Source organism: Hypomesus transpacificus, chromosome 11, assembly GCF_021917145.1.
Source record: "Hypomesus transpacificus isolate Combined female chromosome 11, fHypTra1, whole genome shotgun sequence".
NCBI classification, from domain to species: domain Eukaryota; kingdom Metazoa; phylum Chordata; class Actinopteri; order Osmeriformes; family Osmeridae; genus Hypomesus; species Hypomesus transpacificus.
In genome coordinates, this window is record NC_061070.1 from 18,688,040 (window position 1) to 18,713,556 (window position 25,517).

At 45.3% G+C, this 25,517-nt stretch overlaps 3 protein-coding genes across 10 annotated transcripts in view; 2 read left to right on the forward strand and 1 right to left on the reverse strand.

Moving 5' to 3' along the window:
* klhdc3 (kelch domain containing 3) overlaps positions 1 to 7,951 on the reverse strand; it is a 35,517-nt gene extending 27,566 nt beyond the window's left edge. Inside the window, exon 1 of the mRNA XM_047028651.1 lies at positions 7,741 to 7,951. The gene's annotated coding sequence lies outside the window, so the exon portion shown is untranslated. The remainder of the gene's footprint in view (positions 1 to 7,740) is intronic.
* Positions 1,062 to 5,945, forward strand: LOC124473793 (protein NYNRIN-like). The gene is made up of 3 exons (XM_047029469.1): positions 1,062 to 1,280; positions 2,568 to 5,323; positions 5,417 to 5,945. The coding sequence occupies exons 1-2, from the start codon at positions 1,062 to 1,064 to the stop codon at positions 5,241 to 5,243; spliced, it is 2,895 nt and encodes a 964-aa protein (XP_046885425.1). The 3' UTR covers positions 5,244 to 5,323; positions 5,417 to 5,945.
* An 11,567-nt stretch (positions 7,952 to 19,518) lies between the features above and the next one.
* Positions 19,519 to 25,517, forward strand: part of LOC124473509 — a 37,501-nt gene continuing 31,502 nt past the window's right edge. For 3 of the 8 annotated variants that reach the window (XM_047029013.1, XM_047029014.1, XM_047029015.1), the window contains exons 1-3: positions 19,522 to 20,124; positions 22,968 to 23,057; positions 24,468 to 24,617. In XM_047029013.1, the coding sequence (XP_046884969.1) occupies positions 19,630 to 20,124; positions 22,968 to 23,057; positions 24,468 to 24,617 (735 nt within the window). In that variant the 5' untranslated portion in view covers positions 19,522 to 19,629. Of the gene's footprint in view, positions 20,125 to 22,967; positions 23,058 to 24,467; positions 24,618 to 25,517 lie in introns of all 8 variants that reach the window. The other 5 variants (XM_047029018.1, XM_047029019.1, XM_047029017.1 and 2 more) reach the window with 3 other exon arrangements.

Below are 25,517 nucleotides of genomic sequence, written 5' to 3' on the forward strand. Positions count from 1 at the left end.
GGGAGAGATCCAGACTTCAGAAGGTATTGAAAAGTGAACCAGAAAAATGTCAGGATGAAGAGATAGGGAAATGTCCACCATACATGCCGGCGCACACGCACTCGCACATGTCTTCTGCTTTGTACCCACAGTTGAGTGCCACGAGGCTGCGCTCGGACCTGGATTTCCTGCCCTCCTGCCCTCCTTCAGCTCCACGACCAGACCACACACAAAGCCAACGACAACCCCCACCGCTGAGAGAGGCCCTTCTTCAGCCACAGAAAGAGGAACTCTCTTCTCCAACTAACCGCACCCGATCGGGCCAGATGTATGGACAGGGGAAGTCAACTTCTGTCCAGGCAGCCGACTCCACCACGCCTGTCAACCGCCGCGCAGAAAACACACCACTGCCTCCGGACTCAGACGATGAACTAAGTGCCTTTCCAGTACAGAACTACCCCATGGTGGAGGTCGCGGGACATGACGGCCGGCCCATGGTTTTTCGCCCGTGGACTGTGTCAGACGTTAGGGAAGCTAGTTCACACCTCCCAGACATTACTACCTCGGGAGAAGCCTTTGCTGAGGCATTGATTGTGTTCTGTAGGGAGTTCAGACCCACTTTAACTGAACTCAGGCGCCTGTTAGGGACAAAAATGAAGGCAACAGACTTTGCAAAGATCTCCAACATCCTTGTGGGTGATGACATCAGGTGTGCTCACATTGAATATGGACATGCGGACAATCCACAGTATGCGAGAAAAGTCACTGACATCGCTACTGTCATAAAGACAGCTTTTCCAACTCGACTGAACATGTCAGCAATAGCAGCATGTAAACAGAGACCTGATGAAGGTACAGACGACTACCTGCACCGCCTCACAGAAGTTTTCACCACCCACAGCGGCATTGCTCGACCCAACAACACCGACCAGATGACACCCTGGGAAACCCATCTCTGTTCTGCTTTTCTGAATGGACTGTTACCAGAGATCGCTGCTGCCGTCAAACTCTCCTGTGTCTGTTATGAGGAAGCCCGCTCGGATGAACTACGACGACACAGCTGACATAACCAAGCTCAGCTGATGGCCAAGAAACAACAGAGGACCATTAAAGCTGAGAAGGAACTTCATCAAGCCACACTGACTCTTCTTCAAACTGCATCCCAGCAACATGGAGGCAAAGGCGGCTTCAACAAGAAGGGCAGGAAGGGAGAACAAGGGCGCGGTAAAGGAGACAACAAGGGTCGGCATTTCCACAAAGACCCTGATGCCTGTTTCAAGTGTGGGGAAAAAGGACACTGGGCAAGGGACTGTCCTAATAAGAGGGGGGAGAAGAATGAGTTTTCCCACCGGAAGAACAGCTTTCATTCATCCGATTGACTAAGAGGGCAGGAGACGGGAGCTGAGCGCAGACCACTGGCCTCAACGCAGCATGAAAAAGGTACCTTGCACACGCCTGCACATTGCAAGGAAGAATTGCTTGCTACACAGTCCATTTGCGATAACGATTTGCTTGCCTGCTGCAATGAAGAAATGCTTGCTACCAATGCTGAGGGACAGCTAGTATCCAGATGTATTTCAATTTTATCAGAAAAATTTGAACCCCAACCCACTTACTTGTCTTATTCATCTGAAGCATACAAGAGTTTTCCTCAGTTTACTATGATGATAGCAGGACGCTCCATTACATTTTTAGTAGATTCAGGTGCTACAAATTCAGTCATTAAAAGTACAGAGTTCCCCAGTTCGCCCAAGCTTAGTGGTCGTTTTGTTTATTCAATGGGCGCCTCAGGTCAGGTTGTTAAAGAAAATCTTACTGTACCCTTACCCTGCAACATTCCAAACGGAGACCCCTTGGAGCATTCCTTTTTGTTATCAAATCTATGTCCTATTAATCTGATGGGTAGGGATTTGATGTGTCGTTTGGGTATTTGTTTGTTGTCTACACCAGAGGGCATCAAGGTTACTGAATTATCAGAGGTTTTTTGTACTATGGCACTCTCAAGTCAGACAGATCTGCTGTATGCCTATCAGTGGAAAGTAACAGACCCTCCAGAGGGGGGGAGACTGTTAGAGATAGCCAGGTCACTTGTCTCCTCTGTTCATGTTGATTTTATGATGCCGGATGATTTGCATTGTACTTCTTATATTAGTATTGGAGCAGATACAGTTTATGAAACCGGCTGGTTTCAGGCTGTAAAATCAGAGAGTTTGCAGATTGTTAATTTGTATTATATGGATTTTTGTTGTGTTGCTGAAGTATTGTTAAAACAAGATCAACAGAGTTTCTTTGATGTTTGTGATTCTACTTCTCATGTCTCTTTGGTCAAGAGTTCCGACATGTCTTGGCGAGATTTGGGCCCGTTTCTGGCTGAATGCTTGAAGGTCTCTGACTGGGTCAGTACAACAGACCCCAACGTTTCTTATTCACTTACTATGAATTTTTTCAAGAAGTCTTTCCTTGCTGATGTGCCTGTGGTCCGTCACGTACAAATAGTAAAGGAGTCTGTTCACTTGCCTGTTCTGACAATGACACAGTCTGATTTATCACCTGACCCAGCACTTGACTCGGTTCCTAAAACTTTGTAGGCCACTGGCAAGTATGATGTTGGTTTGATCAAGAACTGTGAGCCAGTGGTTATCACTCCAAAGTCTGATTTCCGGCCCTGTCGAAAACAATACCCACTTAAACCTGAAGCTCTTGCCGGTATCAGACCTGTTTTTGAGTCTCTGCTCAATGCTGGAGTTATTGTGCCTTGTGAGTCATCTCCTGTCAGATCCCCTTTATTTCCTGTTAAAAAGATTCGTGACGTGGGCCTTCCTGTTGAGTGGCGCTTTGTTCAGGACTTGCAAGCTGTCAATGCTGCCGTGCAGCCACGTGCTCCACACGTGCCTAATCCTTACACCATTCTATCACAAGTCCCACCCACAGCAAGATTCTTTTCTGTTGTTGACTTGGCCAATGCCTTTTTCAGTGTTCCTGTTCATAAGGACAGCCAGTATTGGTTTGCATTCAACTTTGACGGCAAGGCTTACACTTTCACCAGGTTATGTCAGGGCTACTGTGAAAGTCCTACAATCTACAACGAGGCCATAAAGACCAGCCTTGAGACACTTGAACTCTCTCCAGGAACAGTTTTGCTGACCTACGTCGATGACCTCATGACCTGCTCGCCAACTGCTGACCAGTGCAGAAAAGACACCATCACCTTGCTTAAACATTTGGCTTCAGAAGGCCACAAAGCCAGTTTGTCAAAACTGCAGTTTGTTAAAGAGTCTGTAACATTTTTGGGACATGTGATCACAGCTGAGGGCAAATCTCTCTCTCCCAAGAGAATAGCAGCAATTCAAAACATCCCAAAGCCAATTACAAAAAAGCAAGTCATGTCATTTCTTGGAATTTGTTCTTACTGTCGACAGTTCATTCAAAATTATGCAATCCTAGAGGCCCCACTCAGTGCACTGATTCATGGGCAGAGCCTCTCCTCAAATGATAAAGTTACATGGACACCGGAAGCATATGACAGTTTTTGTGAACTGAAACTAACCCTACAGTCTTCACCCACTCTAGGTCTTCCAGATCCAACTAGGCCTTTCATTCAAGCTGTGGATGAGAAAAATGGGTGCATGACTTCTGTTCTCCTGCAGGAGCATGGGGGCGGGCAACGTCCGGTTGCTTACTTCTCTGCTAAACTTGACCCAGTTGCAGCTGGACTTCCGCTTTGTCTGAGAGCTGTGGCTGCTGCAGAGAAAGCAGTCATGGCATCAAGAGACATCGTCGGGTATTCACCTCTAACCCTTCTTGTCCCACATGCTGTTTCATTAATTTTGCTCGAACAGAAAACTTCTCATCTGTCCGCCGCTAGTTGGTTACGTTACAATGCCTCATTGTTGAATATGCCTAACATCACCATCAAGCGTTGTAATGTTCTTAACCCTGCTACCCTTTTACCCACAATTGTGGATGGTGAACCCCATGACTGTGTGCTAACCCTCCAGGAGGCCTGCACTCCCAGACCTGATCTCCAGGAAACACCATTATCCAACCCCGACTTCATTTTGTTTGTGGATGGGTCCGCCTCTCGCGACCCCTCTACGAGTGTTAACAAAGTTGGATATGCTGTTTGTTCTGCACATGACACTCTTGTTTCAGGCTCTCTTCCCAGCCACCTCTCAGCCCAGGCGGCTGAGTTGGTAGCCCTAAATGAGGCCTGTCGTCTGGCTGCAGGTAAATCTGTTACCATCTATACCGATTCCCGGTATGCCTTTGGTGTCGTTCACGATTTTGGTGCCCTATGGAAACACAGAAAGTTCCTCACCTCCTCGGGTAAACCCATCTCTCACCACACTAAAGTCGCTGCCCTGTTGGATGCAATTCTCCTTCCATCTAAAATTGCTGTGTGTAAATGTCAAGCCCACACCCATTCATGTGACCCTGTGTCTTTAGGGAATGACAGAGCTGACAAAGCTGCTAAGGCTGCTGCTCAAGCTTCAACCACTTCCTTCCTCTTTTCTGAACAAGCCTCGAACTCTGAGGTTCCCTCTTCTCTCGCAGCTCTTCAGTCATTCGCCACCCCCCAGGAGAAAGCCCTGTGGAAGTCATCTGCCTGCACCCTAACAGAAGGAGTGTGGCGCAGTGTGTGTGGAAAACCCTGCCTTCCCAAACATTTCTTTCCCCATTTTGCAAAATTGACACATGGGTGGGACCATGCGTCAAAAGCGGGGATGATAAGTATGCTAACACAACAGTGGTTTACAAAGGGATTTACAGCATATGCACAGAGATTTTGTCAGTCATGTATGATATGTGCAAACCACAATGTAGGACGAGGCATACCCACTACACAGGCCGCACATCCACCCCCATCACATCCATTTGAACACCTCATGATGGATTTTATTGAGTTAACACCATCTGAGGGAAAAGTGTACTGTTTGGTTATGGTAGACTTATGGTCAAAATGGATTGAAGCTTTCCCTGCAAAACATGCCACCAGCCATGTTGTTACAAAAGCACTACTAACTGAGATTGTTCCTAGATGGGGTATACCAGCAAAAGTCAGTAGCGACAATGGTGCACATTTTGTCAACTCTGCTCTTGATCAGGTCGGAAAATATCTAGGTATTGACATGAGGCGTCATTGTGCATACCATCCGGCCAGTGGGGAAGCAGTCGAGCGGGAGAATGGGACCTTAAAGATGAAGCTGGCCAAATGCTGGAGGACACTGGTCTCTCATGGACCAAAGCACTGCCCATTGCACTGACCTACATGAGAATGAGAAAGAGAACCAGAACTAATCTCAGTCCGTTTGAGATCCTTTTTGGGCGACCTCCTACACTGGGGGTGAATGCAGAGAGAAGGCCTTTTCCTTCCACCTCTCTCTGTGAGGATGCAATGTTACAGTATTGTAAAAACATGTCGGTTGTGCTCTCTCAGATTTCTACACAGGTAAAAGACGCATTGCCCCAGCCAGCTGAAGGTACTCTACACAACCTTAAGCCAGGTGATTGGATCGTGGTGAAAGATCTGCGCAGGAAGAACTGGAGATCGAAGAGGTGGTTAGGACCGTTCCAGATCCTGCTAACTACACACACTGCTGTAAAGACGGCTGAAAGAGCGACCTGGATCCACGCCAATCACTGCAGAAAGGTTCCTGAGCCTCCCGAGTAACCACACACCTGCCACACACTTACACGGCAGGGCTGCGCTGACTCATCACAGTTCTAGAGTGTACGAAGAACGCTGCTCTGAACTGCACCGGCGAAATACATAATGCACATACACGTTCCAGAGAATACATCCACATCTGTTGTCACCAAGCAACCTCCAAGGGACAACGTGGGACCGCCGACCACCATGAGAACATCCTGCAACCGTTCCAGATTAGGTACCATGATGGGGCTGGCCTTGATCCTCACTCTGATCCTATCTCCACTGGTGGTATCTCACTCATCGTACAGTATATCAGATGGATGGCTGAGTCTGGCTGATGATTGTTAAGGCCATTGACAGATCTGTTAACACCCAGTTCCTCAATCTTGTGGCTACAGACCGCAACCCCACTCATGCTCCTCTGCCGACTGACCTTTGGAGGCCCTGGGCAAGTCCATCTGATTTTGATTTTGGTTCTGATTCCAACTCTGATGATGCCTCGGTCATAGTCTAATTTGTTTTTGATCATGATTGTGTCACATTCTGATTTGTTGGAACGTTTGCCTATTGGTGCTTGGACATTTTGCCCTTCTGAATTGCGATATTTGCATTTTGGCCCGTATGAAAATGTTGATATTACATTACATACTGTATCCTCTGATGACACTTACATTTCTTTGTCTCCTGATAGCTCAGATTTTCCCTTGTCTCCTACAATTTGGGTAGTACATTATCAGGCTAGAGTACGTGCTCTCATCAGTTTATCACGACCAACTTTTATTTGGAATATGATTATAATAGGTGACTGTCCTTTTATTTCCATTTTTGTTGGACACCTTTGTGTCTTCTCTGCCCTTCCGGGTAGATGGTAAAAAATTGTTCTGTATATTTTTCTGCTTGCTCAAACACTCAGAGACGTCTATGTCTCGCAAAACCAGCTTTTGCTTATTCTACTGGTTAATGATGAAGTGTTTTCAACTGTAATAAGGGTAACACATTTGATGTATTCCATGTAGCTGTATTTTCTTTGTTTTATATAATTTTTATGTTGATCAAGGGTTTGATCAAAAGGGGGGAATTGTAATAGAAAATTACTATTCTTTAAGATGTCTATAATATTCTTTGGCCTAGAACAATTATTGCTGAGGTTTTAACTTCTGTAAAAATGGCATAACCTTTTAGCCTAAGACAGTATTGCTTAAGTTTCCGTTTGCTGACAAACGTCTAACAATTTGACTGTTTGACCCTGGTTGTTTTGCCCATACTCCAGGGGTGTTTTTGCTGACAAGTTCTGCTTCTGTCGTCTCAAGCTCTGTTTTTTAATATTGAGCATCTGTATCCAGTTCTGCAACCTATTTCCCTTTTATACTTTCTGTTATTGATGATTCCTCTTTTGATAGACATGAACTATTGAACTAATGATGTAACTGTCTGGAATTACTGTATAAAAGAGTGTTCAGATCATGACACCTTTAGAGAGCCCTTCTACTGCAGACATCATTTATGATACTGTTTTGGAACTGCTCCTCCTTGATTTCAAGAATAAACAGATAAAGACAAATTCTTCTGACTTCAGACATTCAATCATAGAAAATTCCACCACAGCTTGTCAGTTGTTTTCTTAATAACATAGATTAGCGTGTAGCTAGAGTGAGAGACAGTTTGCTAACATTAGCTAGCTATAAGCGAGAAAAGGTTACTTTGTTATGGGTCTCGAACAAAATCCACTCACATGACCAGGGTGCGCTAGCTATGCTAGTAAATCAACAAACCATAACTTAAACGTGGGTAACGATGAAAACAAAGACATCGGTAGATGTTCTCATCTGTTTTGGAAGCACACGCAAATATCGATATCATAACCTCAAGGTGAAGTGCAGTAGATAAGATACATCTGGGTAGTCTCCCAACGGACCGGCGTGCACGACAGTACCCTAAACGAATATGCCAGTTATGTCAGCGGGCTGCCAAACAACTTACTACATGTAGCTGGTTATCCAGCTAGCAACCGTCCGTAGATGACAACCAACACAAGAAAGCTATTAAAACATACCTGATCAAAATGCACAAGTGCATGTATGTGCTAATAAAAGTATAGCCGGGGTTACCTTGGAGCGAGGCGTAGCTTTCGAGCGAGACGGTGCGATCCACTCCCTTTGCGGGCCTGGTGACGTATTGTTTACGGTGAATAATTAGTTTATGAATGTCCACGTTCAGTCGAACCAAAAAATAACGAACATGCTCATATGTTTTCTCATACAGATAGTAATAAACACGAATACAGCTTTCCTAACTGTATCAATCGTACACGTGTTTATGACACCAACTTATTTAAGAAAGGAATGATTCATGATAAAACAGTTTTTATTACAACTTAGCTCGTGGTCACGAGGGAAGTCCTTTGTAGACGGACCACAAGAGGGCAGCATGTTTCAATTTATGGTTGTCACACCTGTGTATCATTCAGGGTTATAAAAAAAAAAAGTAGCTCTAGTATTCTACACAGTAAGCTACATACATACAACAGGAGAACTGCTTACAGTTGGCTACATGTGGTTTCCATTGTGTTATATCTGCCTCAGAATGTACGAGGATATCTAAGTAACTTGCGCCGAGGCACAAACAATGCTAGCGGTAGGAAGACGCTAAAATCGGTTAGAACAGCGATCCCTGGTCAGTTTTCGATTGGTCACCGATTTCGGTACAACACCGGAAACCTGTGAAAGCTTCCACTCTCAGCTCACCCACTTATGGGGGTTTCAGTTCTATTGTTATCAAAAACACTGCTTAAGTTCAACAGAAATGTTATTTAGAGGATTAATTAAATTCCTGACATGCAGAAGTTCTGACTCCGTGCCAGGAGGGCGTGGTTAGAAGCAGGTTGATTAGTCATTAGCCGGGGTCCTGAGAGCAGCAGCTGGTGGCAGAGAGACAGCTGTCCTTGGATCTGCCTGCGTTGCTATTCAGGTCAGGTCCACTTTGACTGATTCACTGTGTGGAGAAATACCATCCCCTGCCAGCTGCAGCAGGCACAATGGTCAGATTGTGTTTAGCCTGAAGACGACAGCTGCCCCATGGCTGCCCCTCCGAAAACACCCAGCAATGCAGGCATGTTCCACTCAACTTTATTCAACTTCAATTAAACATCATAAAATGAAGCACCTCACTGAAAAGCAGGCTGTAACAGTTCCCGGAATGTACAACGTTATCAACTTGTTAGACCATGGACATGATGATCATAATGTTAGATTTGTGTTTCTTCTCTGATTAGGTTCTACAACATTTATCAGATGGTCAGCAAGAGTGTTTAAGTGTTTGTAGTCGTTAGACGTAAACATTTATGATGTAAAGACAAAACTTAAATAAGGCCCATTATATCTGCAAAACCGAGAACATTGCCATCGGACTGTCTATCAGACCAGTGTTATCCGCTCTTCATTATGACTGGTGCTTCTAATATGCCAGCAGTACTCAGCATGGAGCTGCTGAGTGTTACAGCAAAATACCAATGCAAGTTTAGGATTTTCAACATCATTAGGAGCACAGAAGAAATGTTTTTAGTTTGAAGCACATCAGCAGTTGTCGGCCATCATTGGCTGGCCCCGTCCTTCTGCAGACTGGTATGCACCATCAGGCATTCACCACCTGTCAGCATATGCACACGCCACCTCATCCATCTGACCCTGCGAAGACACGCGTGGACACATGTGCTTGTTGGTGGGTTTGTACACGGTTTACAACCAGCACATATGGTGTGGGTGTGCTCCGATGCCTGACTCAGTGAACAGGAGATGTCCAACTGCAGCATTACTATGCGAGTCAATAACAACTGCAAAACCAACAGTTGTTCTGGATGCTTGGACAAACCCAGTGATGGAAGAGCTATGCAATGCTCTGTGGTGGAGAAAAATATAGCCTCCGTCTGGGAATTGGTAACTCTGGTTAACCTTTCCCTTTTTCAACAAGCATAAAAATGTTGAGTGTTTTTGCCACGTTAAACAATAAATCCACTGCATGAGAACACACATTCATTAAAGAAAATCAAGCAGGAGCTGCATGTATGGCCTCTGTGTATCCAGACTCTAAAAACAGAGAAAACAACACACATAAATACATTGAGTGATGCCTGTTTCTGTTCCCTGTACTCAAGCCTGGTGTGTATATTATATTATTCAAGAACCAGAGACACAAGAGAAACGCTGACATGGTCTGTGTGTTTTCTGTCTGTTTACTCTTTCTATTGCGTTCCCATCATGCAGGCCCAAATGAGAGCAAAGCCTGCAAGCACAAACTCCAGAACAGACCAGAATGTTCCAGTGGATGTTGCATCCTCATGTTACAATCTGCTGACTTTTATAGTCTTCTGCTGTCATGGCTGGTTAGGGACTGAAACCTGCTGCAGAACCAGATGGATGGCTTCAGCTGAACTAGTTAAATGTTACAGTACAGATATTCTCTGTGTGCTCCATGTTGTGATCCGACTTCCTCTAATTAAATTTGGACAACAAGATGAAGCAATCCAAGATGAAGTCGGCTAACATGATCTGATTATATAGCAAGATGAATCGACCGTACAATTTCCTTTAATTTGGGGGAAATTCAAACGAACAGAGCTCCTCTCATGGAGGAGGATAGGCCTCGCCATAATCTTATGACTGAAACCAAAGTCTGTTTTTCTCAGAGGATGAGGGAAAGACAGCAGGACTTTATCAAAGTCTCACGGCACCTAATCAGGGATACAGTTCATGCTGGATAACCCCAAGCATTTGATGCTTGATTGCTATAACACCATTTAAAGAGTTAATACATTCTGTCGATAACAAAGAATGCAACTTAATCAGGATGTAGATGCAAAACTATCAACTCTAAACATTCAGCTGTTTTGTCACAGACAGGATGAAGGAGACAACTGGCAGGGCGACATCAGTGAAAACAGCCTCAGCATCCAAACCCTCTCTTTATGACACACTGTCTATTTTTACCCCATGAGACAACCTCTCTCTCTCTCTTAATCTCTCTCTCCCTTCCCCCTTTCTCCAAACCCCCAGAACAGTTGTCAGAGGGGAGGCGACCACCTGTCCAAGGCTAGATTGTTACCACAACCCGTCCCTACAACACACCCACCTGTTCTCATCCTCACAGCTCCTAAAAATCTATGAGAAAAGCTGTGCGAGTCACTATTGCTTCCATCTTGCCTCCTGGAGGTCTTTTGTTAGGGTTGGCTGAGCAACAGAGCTTCAAGGCATGTGTCATAGCTGTGCTGTTTGATCACAGTCTGGATATGAGCTGTTTGTTTTTGTGAGTTCAATTACTGTGACTGAGCTCTGAGTGTGTTCTGTTCATGTTTCATTTGTCTGACCACTTTTCTTGTGTTACATGTTATCACGCGCCAGTCTTCTTCTTGAAGTGCCAACAGGCTTCAAGCATCAACAATCACTGCCTGGTTCAGATGGGTGTCAGCACTGAGATCATCCATTCCTATGGCCTGAGGTGACATGAGAGGCACAATGACTCAAGCAACTCTTTCAGGCCTGTCCAACTTTTTATGTAAACATTCCTGACCCCCTTGGATGTCAAATAATACGACAATCAATTGTTCTGCTTCCCTGTATTCAACCCAGGCTACTTTTGATGAAACACAATAAAGCGATGCCTGTTGGCTTAGTCTAGGCCAGCCAGAGAAAGCGATACCAGTTGTGGAGATGGAGGAGACAACATCTGCTAGAGTTTTGCAGCTTCTCTGCTTATTCACGTGTAATTGGTTGTTTACCTCCAATTAGAATCTGGCTGGAAATGGCCCCAACCAACACATTTAACCAATTTGCTTTGGTTCAAACATGCTCAACATGTGCTGCCTCAGTCTCAACACGCACCAGGTATTGTCAGTACCTTCAGATGACAAGGTTGTCCTTGTAGAGCTCCTCAATTCATACCTCGCCTGCTGTCAATGCCCAATGAACAAGAAACAGTTACAGTTATAGTTGTCTTTTAACACTTGCTGCAACAGATGTCAAACAGACATGCTAAATAACATTAGAGCCCGCACACTTGATTAAAATCTTCATATTGCTAATAAATCCCAGCTCTTAATGAGGGTCAGAAGCACGTCACCTCCTGCCAGCATGACATCACAGGTCAAAGGTTAAACCTCCTCTCAAAGTGATTGATATTTCTGGAGAGGAAGAAAATAAGCTGCAGCTTTTCCCCGTTATTCCAGAAGGCCCTCAACCTTTGATATGTGGAAATTGCTCCCTGCCGCTGGAACGCAGTTCCCGCGTGAACCCATGATGTCACATGATGGAGTGACCTCATCCCTGCTGGCTTCCTGTCGGCCTGATTGGCACCTGAGGCTTGCTTCCGATTGCAAAGGCACAAATTCAGCCTACAATAAAGGTGATTGATGCTGTGTGTCCAAGTTTACTGTACTCCAACCATGCACACAGCCATCCCTTTCATTCTCTACAGGACTGGACTGGAATGGATAACTGGATGGGATTTAACATTATTTTATCATTCTACTATAACTCTATTACTCTTAAGACGTTTGCAAAAGACACGTAGTTGAACCCTTTCACTCCACGCACGTTGTGGAAGGCATAAATATCTGAAACATTTGAATGTATTCCAATGCTGTCTAGTAGACAAGTTTACATTTACATTACATTTATTCATTTAGCAGACGCTTTTATCCAAAGCGACTTCCAAGAGAGAGCTTCACAAAGTGCATAGGTCACTGATAATAACAACAAGATAGCCCCACAGCATTGCGGGTAGTCAAAAACAAGAAGTACATATTGTGAACAACCAAAAAATAGTGCTAAAGGGAAGAAACCATAAGAGCATGTAGTTAAACAAGTTAAAATTACACAACATTAATCTCTAAGTGCAGGTGTACCTGTAGGAAAGCAATAAAAATAGGATTAACTAAAAAAAGAATACAACAGTTTAAATCAGCTACCACTAACCAACAAGAGCAACAGTCTAAGCAAGAGTCATTGTGAACCTTGAGGAAACTAGCGTTGGGTTCAGCAAACCATTCCTAAGTACCATTGTACTCCCGGAACAAGTGCGTCTTGAGCCTTCTCTTGAAGGTGGAGACAGTCCGTGTCTCTGATGGAGGTGGGGAGTTGATTCCACCACTGGGGTGCCAGGCAGGAGAAGAGCTTGTGCTGGGACCGGGCGGTCTTGAGAGGTGGGACCACCAGGCGGTTGTCTGAAGAAGACCGTAGGTGGCGGGTGGGGGTGTAAGGCTGCAGGAGAGACTTGATGTAGTCGGGCGCAGTCCCGTTCACTGCTCGGAAAGTCAGTACCAGGGTCTTGAATCTGATGCGGGCCGTTATGGGTAGCCAGTGGAGGGAGATGAGGAGCGGGGTAACGTGGGAGCGTCTGGGTAGATTGTAGACCAGACGGGCTGCTGCGTTCTGAATTCTCTGACAGAGATCCAGCACTTATCTCTGTTCTCTTAAATGTCCAAAGTTCTACAAGCTCTTCAGACAGCATCATCCATCGTTGCCTCTGAAACAGGCTCACCTCTCCTTCTCAAGCTTTAATTACAGTACAGTGAACCGCACTGATGGATTTTCAAACAAAAGCCCTTAAAATGTTTGTTCCCATTCCCCTTTGGCGTGCTAGTTTCACCTTTTCAGTGAGATTAATATATGAGTGTTTATTTGGCTCATTTCTCCACACAGCTTTTGAGCAACGCATTTTGTATGAGTTAGGCCAAATTCTAAATAAATCAGACAGTTCAGTTTTTTTCCCCTGGCCTAAATTACTCTCTTACTCTCAGGCCAAAATGTATTTTCGACAGCCTAATGTGTGTGTTTTCCAGTTTTGGCCCAAAATATTGAGACTAGGGAAAGACCTAAGTAATCAACTTTGGTGGTCTTTTGCTCGACTAAAACAAAGGCCCACTCTGTCTACCGCCTTTGCATAGATTAATTCTACCGCCAACATCCCAACCATCTAGCCATCTTCTGCTTACTTTGGGTGAGAGAGTCTGGTACAGTCACCAGTGTCCCTTGTGTCAGGACCGGCAGAGAGATGCAACAGCAGCAAACATTTACCAGATGGTGGGCTAGTGATCGTTATAGTTACACAAGACTGCACAGTCTGCCGTACGTTAAACTCTAAAGTCCTGTGTCCATTTGAATAAAATGTAAAAAATGTTACAGAAGATACACTTGAATTCTAAAGTATAATCATTAGATTATATCCTCCGTTATCTATATTTTGTTGATGATAGAAATATAATATTGAGGATACAAAAATAATTTCTTATGTAAAACGCATTGTTTAAACACGGTACGCCTTAGATTTTTTTCAGATCCGTTAGACCTGACTCCGTTTTCTTTCACTGAAGTCTCTACGTGACAGTGTGCTGACTGGGGTGATGTATTTATGGTGTGTCAGTGAGTTTCATGGCTCCCTGAGCTTGTGGTGGTTGTGATGGCGATGAGGAACCACTACAGTGGGGTGAGGAGGTTCAGGAGAAGGTTTGAAACAGGCTGGGGCTGGGGCCCTGGATGGGGCACTGGATGGGGCTGGGGCCCTGGATGGGGCTGGGGCCCTGGATGGGGCTGGGGCCCTGGATGGGGCCCTGGCTGGGGCTGGGGCCCTGGCTGGAGCGCTCCACAGGTGTGTGGAAACGTCAGCACGCAGGTATGCAGTCTGGGTGGTTCCAGGTTCTCTTCCCCTTGTCTTGTTTACTGAAGGGCGCAAGCATGACACAGGCAGTTATTAATGGTATTAGAACATTGATGAAATACCTATGCACCCTACAAGGACCAATAAGGGCTAAAGTTTGATTTGGGGTGAGCAAATCAGGATCCAACTTACTCTGACACATGGACCTTCTAGAGAGAATTACTATGAGAGTAATGTGTTTGTAATCAAAATTTTCCAACAGTTATGTTTTGGTCCTAAACGCCGTGTTAGCCATGGCGCTCATACCTTCCCTGCTTGTGCTCACTCCTGAGGAGTGTGCAGTCAGAGAGCCAGACCCAGAGCAGGAGAGTCCAGTCAGAGAGCCAGACCCAGAGCAGGAGAGTCCAGTCAGAGAGCCAGACCCAGAGCAGGAGAGTCCAGTCAGAGAGCCAGACCCAGAGCAGGAGAGTCCAGTCAGAGAGCCAGACCCAGAGCAGGAGAGTCCAGTCAGAGAGCCAGACCCAGAGCAGGAGAGTCCAGTCAGAGAGCCAGACCCAGAGCAGGAGAGTCCAGTCAGAGAGCCAGACCCAGAGCAGGAGTGTCCCCACATCCTGCTCCTCTGAGAAGCTTGTTGTCGTGGACGCAGGCACTTGAGCTAAGGACATTGGAATTCAAGGCTGCGTAAATCCACAAGATTTTCACTTCAGGACAGATTGATGACTTCACTGTGTCATTGCCAACATGCTCCTCGGCCTCTTAAGTTTGCTTAATCCAGAGTTTTCACAAACGCTTCCTGACTACACACCATGCAGGGGCTTGACAAAGCAAACAAGCTGCCCCTCAGTCTGTGTTGTGTTAGCACTTGCTGCTGGCAGGTCCCTCTCACACTGTCCTGCCAGGTCCCGGACGCTTAAACAACCTAAGGAACCTCTGAACCTACACCAAACTGGCTGAGGAGGGTTATTACCACAGGGATCAGGTCAACAAGTAACACAACATTCCTGCATGTAAATACACATCAGTTTTTCCATGTAGATCAGCATGTACTGGTAGAAAATAATCAGGGCAGCTCTATAATGACCAGAAAGACTGAGGTATGAAACTGCAGGCTCTCTCTGGTCCATATTTACTCTCTCAGGCATCATCCTGCTTTCATGCGGGGTTTCTTGATGACTTAATGCGTGTAATCTGCCCAAGCCTCCCATGTTGAAGTTATGGACTCTAATAAAGTGGACTACATCTAAGAGGGCCTCTCACCAGCTGAGCCTCAGGGAAGACAGAACGAGCTTTGTGGTTTTATCATCTTCTTAGGCGGGCATGAAGTCACTCATACCAGCATCCTTACAGAGCGGAGTAGGGACAGGATGTTATGGAGGGAGAGGATGGCACGGAGGGAGAGGCCTTCCTTGCGAACCTCCACCCCTGATGCCAACCACGTCTCTGCTGAGAACTGTGGCCAGCGGACGAATTCTGTAGAGGGGAGGGCAGACATTTTAACCTGGGGTGGGTGGAGGTAGTTGTAGGGTGGCATAGAGGAATGGAGGGGCTGTGTGACCCGATGCCTCCATACATTATTATGACATTGTCTAATAAACAATGCCAAAAATATATTATAGACTGAAATGTACTATAATGTTAATAATATATATGGGATCAGATGGCTGAGCGGTTAGGGAATCAGGCTATTAATCAGAAGGTTGCTGATTTCCAGCTGTGCAAAATGAAGTTGTGTCCTTGGGCAAGGCAGTTCACCCGACATGCCTCGGGGGACTGTCCCTGTAGTTATTGTAAGTTGTTCTTGATAAGAGCGTCTCCTAAATGACTACATGTAATCTGATCTATCTGAGCATGGGGAGATTGGGGTATCCAGTGTTGTTTGGATCCACCTGACTGGGAGAGCTGCAGTGGCCTGAGGTGGACACCTGGTTCTGATCTAACGTGACAAGAGCTTCCCAGAGAAAACAACAGACACTTTTCTCAAAATATTTATATACTACCTACTAAAGAAAGATGTGTTCCTTTTACCAACAAAAGGAAATGTTACCTGGTGGAATGCAAATGTGGTGATTCGCCAAAATCTCCAGAGTGCGTGTTTCTATAGCCTGGTCCAGAGCCAGAGCCGGTCTAGGTGGTGCTGCCTAGCGTGGTCCAGAGCCAGGCTAGGTGGTGCTGCCTAGCGTGGTCCAGAGCCAGAGCCAGGCTAGGTGGTGCTGCCTAACCTGGTCCAGATCCAGAGCCAGGCTAGGTGGTGCTGCCTAGCCCGGTCCAGAGCCAGGGCCAGATCCAGAGCCAGGCTAGGTGGTGCCACCCTGCAAACGAGACAAACATGTTCAAGCTCTTGAGTCTACTGGGGCACACAGAGCAGGTATCCCTCCAGCAGTTTCCTTGACACTTAACCTCGGAAGTGAGGAGAGTTTTACAGGCAGCCAAGCCCCCAAGAGCCAGAGCCAAGGCAGGCAGCCAAGCCCACTTGGGCTCCACCCTCCCCCCTGAACACCACCCAGCCTGCACAGAATTTATCTCTAATTTCAAGCTGAAACACATTAAAACTCTTCCTTAGATGACTTCACCATGAAACCAGAGCTCTTTTAAAAGCATAATTAACAGTGTGTAAGTCGACGCTGCTCTGCCATGTGGCATCCTAAGCCGACGCTGCTCTGCCATGTGGTGTCCTACTGAGTGACTGATCTCTGGTAGCTCTCCCGCTACTGAATCTCAACTGTAGGCAACCCTAAATACTCAGGGCTAGTATAAACTTTACCCTATCATTGACGGCTGTTTGTGAAACCACGTCATTTGGTGTGAGATTCATAGCATGGTGGATTACGTCAACTGTGAGTAATAAGCAGAGATGGGAAGTAACGAAGTACAAATACTTCATTACTGTACTTAAGTAGATTTTTCTGGTATCAGTAGGCCTACTTTACTTCACAATTTATATATCAATTAACTTTTTACTTTCACTCCTTAAATTTTTTACACTAATATCTGTACTTTCTACTTCTTACATCTTAAATGTAATGCCTTTTTGCCGGTACTAGCCAGCCGGTAGGCTGAATTTGCGACAGGCCTGACTGCAATGGAGCAGGGTTCTGTGCAGACCTTTATATCAGGTTTTCATGGGTGGCTATCGGTAGCGGGATTTCTAATACAGAAATGAATGTGAACACTGCTGATACAGCTCTGCAGCTAGCTAGCTAACCTACGTGCCGCGTGAGAAATGGTTGAAATGCGTGTCACACGGCGAAACCGTGAGTTGGCAGCTCTGATATATATGCAAACAGATAATCACACTCAGGTGCGCAGAACAGTATACAAAATTGAAATAAGGAAAATAAACAACAACATTGCCAGGGGAAGCGAACACACACAGCTACCTAGCTCCTACGTTCATCGACACTCCATTGTTTTCTATCTTGAAACGTCAAAGCTGGAGTCTCCAGAAGATAGTCTGTTGACTTCAACTGCGTAGGAATGGCGACAGCGACACTCTAATCCTCAACATCCGTCATTCATTTCTATTGGCCATATATTTCGCTGCAATATATATAATAGTCTAAAATAGTCTCCAACGACTTAGTCTGAGCAATTCTTTTGTGCTCTACTGCCGTTTTATTTTGTCGGACGATCATTTAATGGAGTAGCCTAGTCTAGAACAAACTTTTTGGCTTTTTGAGCTATGAAGTAAAACCAATCAGCCGGACATGTGAAAGGCTAGCTACAAGTGACAGCGCAGAAGAAACCTCTTCGGATCGTTTTTACTTAAAAACATACATATTTTTGTACTTATTTATTACTATTATTAGATGTATTCTTATATTACTCTTCCTAGAATTTTTTTTTTTTTTTACAAAATCCTGGTTGAGGTTCTTACATCTCTGTGGGCGTTTCTGGGTTCAGCTATGTGCTGCCTGGTGCTGGATGAGAGATGTAGATGTTCCTTTTTTGGTAATGCTTTCACCAGGGGAAGATCACTTCTGTCCCAGCAGATATTTTCTCTGCTGTCACCCAGACTCAATAGCCCTCACTCCCCCCATCCTACCCCTTCACCCCCTCTCACCCCTACACACACCTTGCCACTCCAGTCAGTCAGGCCAGCATGTGCTCTAGCCCTCCCCAGCAGTGGCTTGTGTGCCACCAGCGTACAGTGAGAACCAGGGAGGGTCAGGGTGGGGCAGGAGGGGGTCATTCCATTCATGACTACAGGTTTGCCCCCCACAGTTGTCAAGCCAGCAGTGTGTTGGGTTTAAGGAGACAAGTGAAAGGGGTTCCCTGTTCTACTCAGTCACAGCCTCCATAGCAGCTGTTCCTGGGCAGGAGCCCCACAGCTGAGGATACATGAGCCGGAAGAGAGGAGGACGGCAGACCGGTCTTCTGGAGGACAGAACACCACACACACTTCCAGCACACTGCAGCTTCCTCACCCTCCATGGGCGTTGAGTCATTACTGGAGACATCATCAACATCATCTCTGTGGAGACAACCAGAAAGGAGATGCAATTTCATTTCTTTCTTTTTTGTTATATGTGTTTTAATAGTTATGTCAAGTTTCAGTTTTTGAGCTGAGTTTTGTGAGCTGGGATTTCTTGTTTTGGTTGCCATTGAAGGCAGAGGTAAGATGTGTGTGAGTGTGTGAGTGCTGCTGTGTGTGTTTTAAGTTAAGAGCATGACCTCATGGAGAAGCTGTGATTGAAGGGGTCAGAGAGAGGATGCTCTCTTACTCCATTACTCCTCTCGTATCTCTACTGCTCTGCTTCAGAGAGGAAGTTTTGACAGCCAGACTTTACAGCCTTCTCTCATGTCCTCCAAATGCACAGAGAGAGATAGACAGTGTTAGTGTGTGTGTGTGTGTGTGTGTGTGTGTGTGTGACAGAGAGGGAGAGTGAGAGGGTGGTGACTTCATCCCCTCTTCCCCTTCCTCCTCTAATGCTGCTTTCTCTTTTTTCTAGATTTCTTTTCTTTCCTGTGCAGCGAAGTGAGGCACCATGCCAGTGTTCCTGCTGCTCCGCTCCCTGGTTATCAGGCTCGTCAGCAGCAGACTAGCAGGCTCTCTGGCTAGCTTCCTGCGGAGGATCCTCTCTACGGGTGCGGCCCACCTCGGCACAGCCCTTCGTCACATCTGGGACCGCGTCAGATCCCAGGAGTCCAAGGAAGCTGTCCTGTCCTGTGTGCTGTGCATTCTCAACATGCACAAGAAGGTGGACAACTGAGCCCTCCCTCCTCGTCTGAGCAGGAGGAGGGAAAGAGAGTGAGAGAGAGAGAGCGAGAGAGAGGGAGGGAGGGAGAGAACAAGGGGAGGTTTCAGACTTTTATTATTGCTCATTTGGACCGAAGCGTTTTTAATACCGGCCATGTCGGAGAGTATTGTGAGGAAGGTCCAGTCCTTCACTATTGGGACCAGGCTGTCAGTGCCTGCGGTGCCAAAATGCACAGGTTTCACACAGGGCTACCTGCAGAGCCAAACTTTGGATAACTGCTCGCGCCAACACAACCTGAACGAGCGCGTGACCCTCTACCTCAGCAGCTCCCAGGTGCGTGCGGGCGCCTCACTGCTCCCGCTGGCTCGGCGGGCCTGCAGGCAGCAGGAGGACATGGCAGCCCAGGACCACCTGAACAGGAACCCTGTTTCTCCCAACACTGTCTCCAGATCCATCCGGAAGATCACCATCTCTGGGAGCAAGGAGGACAGAGCGAGCAAGGCTGCTGTGGGACATCATCGACCCGCCATCACGGCATCTCCCAAAACGGAAAATATAAACAACAATAATAACATCACAACCTCAAACACCCAGCTGCCCAGGATAGTGGGGGTGAGCTGTGAAAATAAACCCAGTTCTCAATTTAAGGTAAGCACCCTCTTAACTGTTATAAATGCTAACTTTTGGGGGGGTTCAAAAGTGTTTTATAAACAAATCAGAGATTAGACATTCAACATGTTTTTTTTAATTTTCATTTAGCAGTTTTTCATGATGGCATTATTTAGAAGTAAATGTTTAATCATCGCCTTTCTTACGCTCAAATACTGGTACTAATTAAGGCTACAATCAAATAGACAATGGGAACAGCAAATGAAAACGGTAGCAAACAACTGTGGGATGAATATCTTTAGAAATGAAAACAGTTTTGAGAAGGACCTCTTCACTCGGAGCTAGTTGGACCGCTGCTAAGTTTGTCATGATGCGAGCACTAATTTGGTTAACCACTTATGTAAGATTTGATTCCTCATTCTTTCATTCAGTATTTTATAACCTCATTGTGTTGTCTGTAGAGTAGTGAGTTATCAGATTGGTCTCATCATTGCCTCCTTTAGTCGTAGAATTTGAGGCTCAAGTCTTAAGGGTTCTCAGGCATGTTTTTGAAAAGTTTGCCCAGAAGTGTCAACGAATGAATTAAATAGTTATTGGAAAACATTGATAATACACGGAACATCAAGTTTCTTTTGCTTCGTCTGTTTATTTGTTACTTCTGAGGATAATTTCTATTTTACATGCTTTTGACTAATATAAACTAAACATTAATGTATGAAACGAATATACTTCATGAATTGAAAAATCGGTCTCCAAAGCATGCACTCATTTGTGTTTTATATGCGAAGTTATTTGACCTAATGAATGAAAGGGAATTCAGCTCGACAACATTTTAATTTAGCAATGTTCATATTACTAACCGCGATGAGATCGTTTCACTCCTTTCATACAACACAAAGCCACATTTGATACAGTGCCCTCCAAAAGTATTGGAACAGTGAGGCCAATTCCTTTATTTTTGCTGTAGACTGAAAACATTTGGGCTTGACATCAAACGATGAATGTGAAACCAGAGATCAACGTTTCAGCTTTTATTTCCAGGTATTTACATCAGGATCTGATGCACAAATTAGAAAATATCACCTTTTTGTTCGAACCCACCCATTTGTCACGTGAGCAAAAGTATTGGAACATATGACTGACAGGTGTGTTTTGTTGCCCAGGTGTGTCCTATTACATACATTATTCAATCAATAAATACCACTGAATGTCTACACTCAGGTTCAGATTGGGTAAGATAGGTTTTGTCTATGCAGACTGTATTCAGAGGTGAAAACAACATGAAAACCGGAGCGCTGTCTTTGGGTGAAAAACAAGCAATTGTGAGTCTTAGAGAAGATGGAAAATCAATCAGAGCCATTGCAGAAACATTGGCCATAGCCAGTACAACCATTTGGAATGTCCTGAAGAAGAAGAAAACTACTGGTGTACTAAGTAACAGACGTCGAACAGGTAGACCAAGGAAAACATCAGCAGTTGATGACAGAAACATTGTGAGAGCTGTAAAGAAAGACCCTAAAACAACTGTTAGTGAGATCAGCAACAACCTCCAGATGGCAGGAGTGAAGGTATCACTATCTACTGTTCGCAGAAGACTTCATGAACAAAAGTACAAGGGCTATACCAGAAGATGCAAACCACTCATTAGCAAGAAGAATAGGAAGGCCAGGCTGGAATTTGCCAAAAAGTACAGAGATGAACCTCAAAAATTCTGGGACAAAGTTTTATGGACTGATGAGACAAAGATTAACTTTTACCAAAGTGATGGAAAGGCTAAAGTTTGGAGAAAGAAAGGAACTGCTCATGATCCCAAACACACAAGCTCATCTGTGAAACACGGTGGAGGTAATGTCATGGCTTGGGCTTGCATGGCTTCTTCTAGGACGGGCTCATTAATCTTCATTGAGGATGTAACACATGATGGCAGCAGCAAAATGAACTCGGAAGTCTACAGAAACATTTTGTCTGCCAATTTAAGGAAAGATGCAACCAAACTGATTGGCAGAGCCTTCATCATGCAGCAAGATAACGACCCAAAACACACTGCCAAAACAACAAAGGAGTTCATCAGGGGCAAGAAATGGAAGGTATTAGACTGGCCAAGTCAATCTCCAGACTTAAACCCTATAGAGCATGCATTTTACCTGCTTAAGAGGAGACTGAAGGGAGGAACCCCACAAAACAAACAACAACTGAAAGAGGCTGCAGTGAAAGCCTGGGAAAGCATCAAAAAGGAAGAATGCAAAAGTTTGGTGACGTCAATGGGTCACAGACTTGCTGCAGTTATTGAAAGCAAAGGATTTGCAACTAAATATTAAGTCTTATTCACTTAAATATGTTTTAAGTATATCTGTTCCAATACTTTTGCTCACATGACAAATGGGTGGATTCAAACAAAATGTGATATTTTCTTAGTTGTGCATCAGATCCTGATGTAAATACCTGGAAATAAAAGCTGAAACGTTGATCTCTGGTCTCACGTTCATTATTTGATGTCAAGCCCAAATGTTTTCAGTCTACAGCAAAAATAAAGGAATTCGCCTCACTGTTCCAATACTTTTGGAGGGCACTGTATGTGCGCATGACAAATGCTCTCTCGTGCCGTAGGCTGCCCACATGACTTCATCATCGTTCATTTAGTTACAAGTTCTTATGATTGGAGCTTGTTATTACGCTGTGTAATTAAGCTCTTCCTGGAGAGCCGGTTATGGCAAGTGGCAATTTGAGAACGTTTTTAATTATATCAATATGAATAGATCCTTTGATATAATTTAAAATGTAATATATGATTATGTTACTAAGACGTTTTAGTAATCTTTTATAAGTGATGCATAGGAGGAAAATATCTAAATAACTTTTGTACATGCTTGTGTTGACTGCAGGTTTTGCTCAGGAAGACCAGATGTGATGAGAAGCAGGCCAGCCCAGGACGAGGACGAACAGAGGAAACTGTCCAACATGTAAGAAATGAGGTGCTATTTAACATTCTCTCTTTCTCAAACTAGTGAATAACATTTTGTTTTGACTCTGGTAGTGGTGAGTGCTTGGTCTGTGCCAGCTGCACATGATAATAGGTCTCATGGAATTTAGGAAGTGATGTCATGGCCATGGTCGCCAAACCTGAAGGATTTATTATTTTAAGTTTTGAGAGTTATACAGGAGGAAAAAGCTAGTGGTGAAATCTTTATTGAGTTGTGGGGTGAACGTAGTTCAAAGCCCATACAGAGGGCACGTCTTGTTATCGCACACATCTGCGGGTAGACCACCTGTGTGTGACGGTACTTTAAAAGGCAGAATATATTTATGTACAGAATGGGGGTTTTTTTGTACTGAGGAACAAGAGTGAGCCGGTCTGTGTAGCCTGTGCTGTCCTGAGCCCAAGGCTTGAGCCATCACTGTGCTGAGCGGCTTCAGAGCAGGCTGGGTTTCTCCCCGCGTGGAAAACATGAGGCCAGGTGAGCCATGCAGGAAGTCCTGGTCCAGTCCCTGACCAGGTGAGCCATGCAGGAAGTCCTGGTCCAGTCCCTGACCAGGTGAGCCATGCAGGAAGTCCTGGTCCAGTCCCTGGTCAGGTGACACCACACGGAGGCCATGCTGCACCTACTTCCTCTTCTTACACAGCCACTGGAAACAGTCCTCTTGTTTCTTATCCTGTTGCTCTTGTTCATAACACAGGCACGTGTCCAAAAACAGACAGCATCAGAAAAGTTAGCAGGTTCTTCACTAGCTCATTAAAACATATACTTTCTTCCTTAGTTATATGTTTACATATTTCTCTCCAAGAGCGACAGAATTCTTCTGTATGGGCGACAGAAACCCTACTCCATCTGAGGGCTACTCCATCTGAGGGCTACTCCATCTGAGGGCTAGTCCTTTCCTTTTCCTACTATTTGCCCAGATGTTTCCTGGACGGAGTGCGGCAGGGGCATTAGTCCGCCGAGGAAGTAGTGCCCGTCCCGTCAGCCTGTGTACTGCTGTGTGTGTGTGTGTGTGTGTCAGCCTGTGTAGTGCTGTGTGTGTGTGTGCGTGTAGTGCTGACAGGAGGAGTCTGTTCAGAGGGACCCGCGGGCTCGTCTGACACATGTTTGCACTGTCTCACCAGATCATTTAAAAGGCATAATTAACAGTTTAAATGGATAGTTTAACATTCTCTCTCCGTGAGGTGATTGCAGTCCTGGGTTTGGGCCCCTCCCTAATCCCTGATGTCTCTTCTGGCTCCAGTCAGGGATAGACTTCCCTCACTGAGGAGAATGTGGCACCAGCAGACTGTTGATGCTATGACACAAGGTTTACTGAACTCACTCTCCCTTTGACTAAGAGACGCTGCTATCGGCTGAAAGATAATTGAGTTTCCAGTGTGTAACATACCGTCTCCCCTGCAGACAGAAGGGCCTGGAGCTCGCTCGCCCCAAAAAGACCAGCTGAGGAGAGAGAGTCCATCGTCCACGCTCAGAGAAGACGCGACAGTCGCTGACTCCCAGAGGGACTGTTTCATCCATCGCACCTCCCTGTTCAGCAGAGAAGTCCTGCAGGTATGCACTGGTCCTGAGAACCACTATACCCTCGTCATGTAGATAGGATTCAGTAGAGCTTCTATGAGTGGAAGCCCCAGTGTTTTCTGTGGCCCAGTATGTCTGATGTTTCTATGTCTGACATTTCTATGAGTTTGACATGGTGGAGACAGGAAGGGTGGGTTTGGCAGATTAAATCACAGTTGCCTTTTCCTATCCTATGAGAGAAGAACAAAATATGTGGTGATACTGATTTGGTCTTGACGGAGGGGAGGGGTCTGCCAGAGAAGCAATTATTGGGGGATGAGATCATTGTTTGGCTCCTTGTCTTCACGCGTGTGGCTCAGGGAGACCAGGAGAGACCAGCAGCACCAGCAGCACCAGCAGCAGCAGAGATATGTCCTCTCCCAGCCTCAGCTCTGACAGGCAGGGGCATAGCTCAGCAAGTTTTGTCTGGGGACACAGTCCTCAGTCATTAGTCCCCTGTTTACCCTCCAGGCGCTGTGTCCTTAGAATAAGGGGAAAATTAACATGCAAAAGAACATAAGGATAAATGTGTTTATTATTATTATGAACTGCTCCATGACACATGATTATTATTAACAAGCTGCTCAGTCGTTAGTTTTATAGAGAGCCCGACATGCTAGATGATCTGTTGTTTTAGGAGGAATTTTCCCCCAGTAACATATTTATTTTGTATACACTTCAAACTACTGATGCCTTTTTAACAGGGGTCCGACTCTCTTTACAGCGATTTGGTTGGCTGATAGCGCTGATGAAAATTTGTTATTACAGCATTACACTGATGTGGAAGTAAGCTTTCCAGTGAGACACTTTTAAACCCCTCTGAGTGTTCAGAGTAAAGAGAGCAGAGGATGTCATCACATCCAGAAACATGGCTCTGGGTCTGCTGCTCTGGGA

Excerpts from the sequence above, each read along its gene's own strand:
- LOC124473793 (XM_047029469.1), top strand. The coding sequence starts at position 1,062 with ATGGCCAAGAAACAACAGAGGACCATTAAAGCTGAGAAGGAACTTCAT. Across the intron at positions 1,281-2,567 it reads GTGGGGAAAAAGGACACTGG|GCCACTGGCAAGTATGATGT; the intron begins GCAAGGGACTGT and ends AAAACTTTGTAG.